Below are 3,495 nucleotides of genomic sequence, written 5' to 3' on the forward strand. Positions count from 1 at the left end.
AAAGACATACAATGTCATAGAGGACTGCCTGCGGATCGTTAGAGGTGTGACTGTGCATTGCAATGTATATGTGCAGTCGTGATGAAGGCGGTGCATTGAAGACACATGAAGAGTTATTTTAGTTACCTTGCTTTATATAATTTATGGTTTTATATGATTAAAGAACATTAATTGTTTAAGTTGTATTTTCAATTTTAAATTAATAACAAATTTACATTATTATGTTTATCATTTAGTAACCCTAATTAGTGAAACCAACTTAATTATTTACGTAACACTAACAACGTGATTAGTGGATTCAATGTGACATAAAGACACTAAGTAAGTAAATGTCAACGTTGAATGAAACACACATATATCATCATTTTAGATCACAAGCACACAAGTAAGTAAATGTTTAATCTTCATCTAAATCAACATATTCTGTATTCAACCTTGACAAATTTGTATACTGTGTATACTATTGCATTCTACTAATATATGGTGTGGGCCACTATTTTGCCTGATGATGACAATGTGTAGACCATAACAATACTACTGGCGGTAACGAACAACGGTCCCTTAGAAATACCTGTTACATAAGAACATACACATTTAAAATACCATGGTGCAAATATTTTCACAATAATTACATAGAGAGGATGATTCATGCATTTACCTGAACAAAATGATTACCATACACATGATCGATACATATCACACGATGCACAAAAGAATCTGTTGGTGATTGACTTTTAAGAGGAAAAAATGTCATGCTTTATCGGAGTGAAAGAGAGACAAGGATCACATTATACCTTGATGCAATGACATATCTCATGTTAGTTATATTCATCCACTTGTCCATGATAACCTACATGTAACAGTCAACAAATTGAATTTAGTTAATGCAAATTTAATCGAATCAAATGTAACATTAAAGTTATATACTATACCATGGATAATCCATCAACAAGTAGGGACCGCTTTAATTCCTCAAATCGGTCTATACCACCAACCAAGTTTATATAGTCATCAGACCATTTTGTAAGTTCTTTAAGCAAATGGTTGCGCTCCAATGACCATGAATCTTCACCCATACCTAATAGGGCAACAACTGCACGATATCCACAGTTACCATCAACTTTCACATCAACAATGTTTACAATGGAATCATAAATGCATAGATGAAATTGATCCAACATCAGCATGGTCCTTCTTTCAAATGGTTGCTCAGATGATGATGCATTACGTTTCACTAACGAATTACTATTCTGCTCGGAATGTAATGCATCAACATGCTTCCAATACGAGGGATCACGTTGTGTAGATCTTTGTTGCTTGGTCATCGGTCTCTTTTGAGCACCTTTTGTTTTCACCATTTCTGAAGGAGCACACATAGAGTTTAGATCATGGTAAGCAATTTCTCGAAGTTTACTCTTCAAAGTAACTTTGCCATAAACATCAAGCTCTTCAAATCTCTTGGAAATCATTTCCATTTCTTTGGTTATGCTTACTTAAGGCTCAGATAACCCTTGGTATGAAAAGCTTAGGCTCAGATAACCTCTTGTATAAGGTAACTTTAAACACGTCCAACCACATGTGTACTTGTCTCAAAAGATGCCTTAATTTGAGTGTGTTGCAGCGTGATCATGTTGTTTATGACTTCCCAAACACTACATAAGTCTTCTAGGCTATTTTGTAGTAGTCTCTTTAATGCCCAATGAGCAGATTCAACCTTACATATGAGATACACAACAAATAGAAGAAACACATTATTTTTTTATGCATTCAATCATAAAACCTGACAACTTTATATATTTAAAAATTTCATACCTGTTAGTTGTTGTGTTTCCTAAGTGCATGACCTTATTTGTCTAGGCTTTAACAAATCTTTTTTTGTGAGGAATGACCCATGTTTGGTTGACATAGTCAACAAACATTGGCCATGGTGAGCAAGCAATTTCAAACTTCTTAAGGCATTCATCAAACTGTTGCTCAGAAAGACAATCCATTAAACTCCCCCAAGCTTCCATTACATAATCCCATGCATTTTTTTGACCAACAAGGGTTTTACACTTTGCCTTCACATTCTTATCAATGTGAAACCGACACAACAAATTCGTAGACTCAGGGAATATAGTTTTCACTACATTCATCAATGCTAGATCTCTGTTGGTAACAATAACTCCAAGGAGTGCATCACGTTTGAGGAAAAAGACCACGAAATCTTTGTAGATCCCAAACAATGTTATTCAGACGTTCTCCCTCCAAATAGGCAAAGGCAACAAAGAATGTCATCCTTGTTGGTGTTACACCAACAATATCAAGTAACGACAATTTGTACCTATTTGTTTTATAGGTATTGTCCATCAAAAATACTAAATTACAGACATTGGTTAATTTGACTGCATCAGGATGACTCCAAAATATGTCACTACAACATCTTCATCCTCTAATCTATGCCAATGAATATATTGATCTCGTTCAAGAAGTCTCATTAGTTTTTACATTTCAGTATTACTGCCTCTTATGGAAGAACAGTAAGCATTTCTTGCATTGTATATTTGTTTGATCGTTGTATAACTATTGGCATTGTGCTCTTTCAACATTAGAAGAATATTTCTAGATTTGACCATTGACTTTGTCATATCAGCAACAATTATCTTCTCATTCTTAGTTAGTCTACCAGCATATGGATGTCCATCTAAAGACTTTGCCAATTCATGATTGTGACTCCCACAGATTAAATTCACCATCCATCCTTCGCCCCCCACAACTGGTTTTGCTCGCAGCTTAAATGGACACTCACATTTTCTACTACCAGTACATGTTCTTACCAAATCCTTCTTCTTGGCCCTATACTGACCACTCCTTTCACAACCAATTAAAACAAATGAGGTTCTTCCTTTAATACCATTATTTGTGTCTAACCTCATAATTACCGCCACAAATCCAATTTCATAAGCAACAGATCGAGCCCATTGTAGAACATCATCACGGGTAGCAAACACCTACAATGCAATTCATACACCTTTAGTCTTCAACAAACGTTCATTTAATCACTTTAATAACAATAAATCATATTAATACTGAAGAAGTATTGAACGCATCAGAACAATCTACATGTTCTTTATTCACACCACCTTCGTCTTCATTTTGGTCATTCATATAAACTCCTATGGACATTACACTATCATACATTCACTGATCTTCGTCCATCTTAACAAAATATTTCAAAATTTCAATAACAAACAAAAAACCCCTAACCACAAAAAAATTATACTCATATAATTTTTGCATTTTTTACTACAGTTATTAATGTAATACATTAAACTAAAATAAAAATGAATAACAAAAAATCTTTCTAAAATTTTAAACCTTAAATATTACTTTCTTAGTATACAAACTATAACTATCAAATGAATATTCTGATTATATCTACTTAAAAGTTTTATGCTTATCAATTGTAATTTTTCTAACTAAAAAAAATAAAAAAAAATTAAAAGAAACATTTAA

General features: G+C 33.3%; 2 protein-coding genes across 2 annotated transcripts; both read right to left on the minus strand.

Moving 5' to 3' along the window:
• Positions 1-561: 561 nt before the first annotated feature.
• Positions 562-1,475, minus strand: LOC114415899. Its single transcript, XM_028380765.1, has 3 exons — positions 933-1,475; positions 795-850; positions 562-571 (listed from the first exon to the last, which is right to left on the minus strand). The coding sequence occupies exons 1-3, from the start codon at positions 1,473-1,475 to the stop codon at positions 562-564; spliced, it is 609 nt and encodes a 202-aa protein (XP_028236566.1).
• A 1,008-nt stretch (positions 1,476-2,483) lies between these two features.
• On the minus strand, positions 2,484-3,165 carry LOC114415900. The gene is made up of 2 exons (XM_028380766.1): positions 3,070-3,165; positions 2,484-2,990 (listed from the first exon to the last, which is right to left on the minus strand). Exons 1-2 carry the CDS (start codon positions 3,163-3,165, stop codon positions 2,484-2,486), a joined length of 603 nt encoding a protein of 200 aa, XP_028236567.1.
• Between the last annotated feature and the right edge of the window lie 330 nt (positions 3,166-3,495).

The sequence above is a fragment of the Glycine soja genome, chromosome 6 (genome assembly GCF_004193775.1).
Source record: "Glycine soja cultivar W05 chromosome 6, ASM419377v2, whole genome shotgun sequence".
In the NCBI taxonomy this organism is placed as follows: Eukaryota; Viridiplantae; Streptophyta; class Magnoliopsida; order Fabales; family Fabaceae; genus Glycine; species Glycine soja.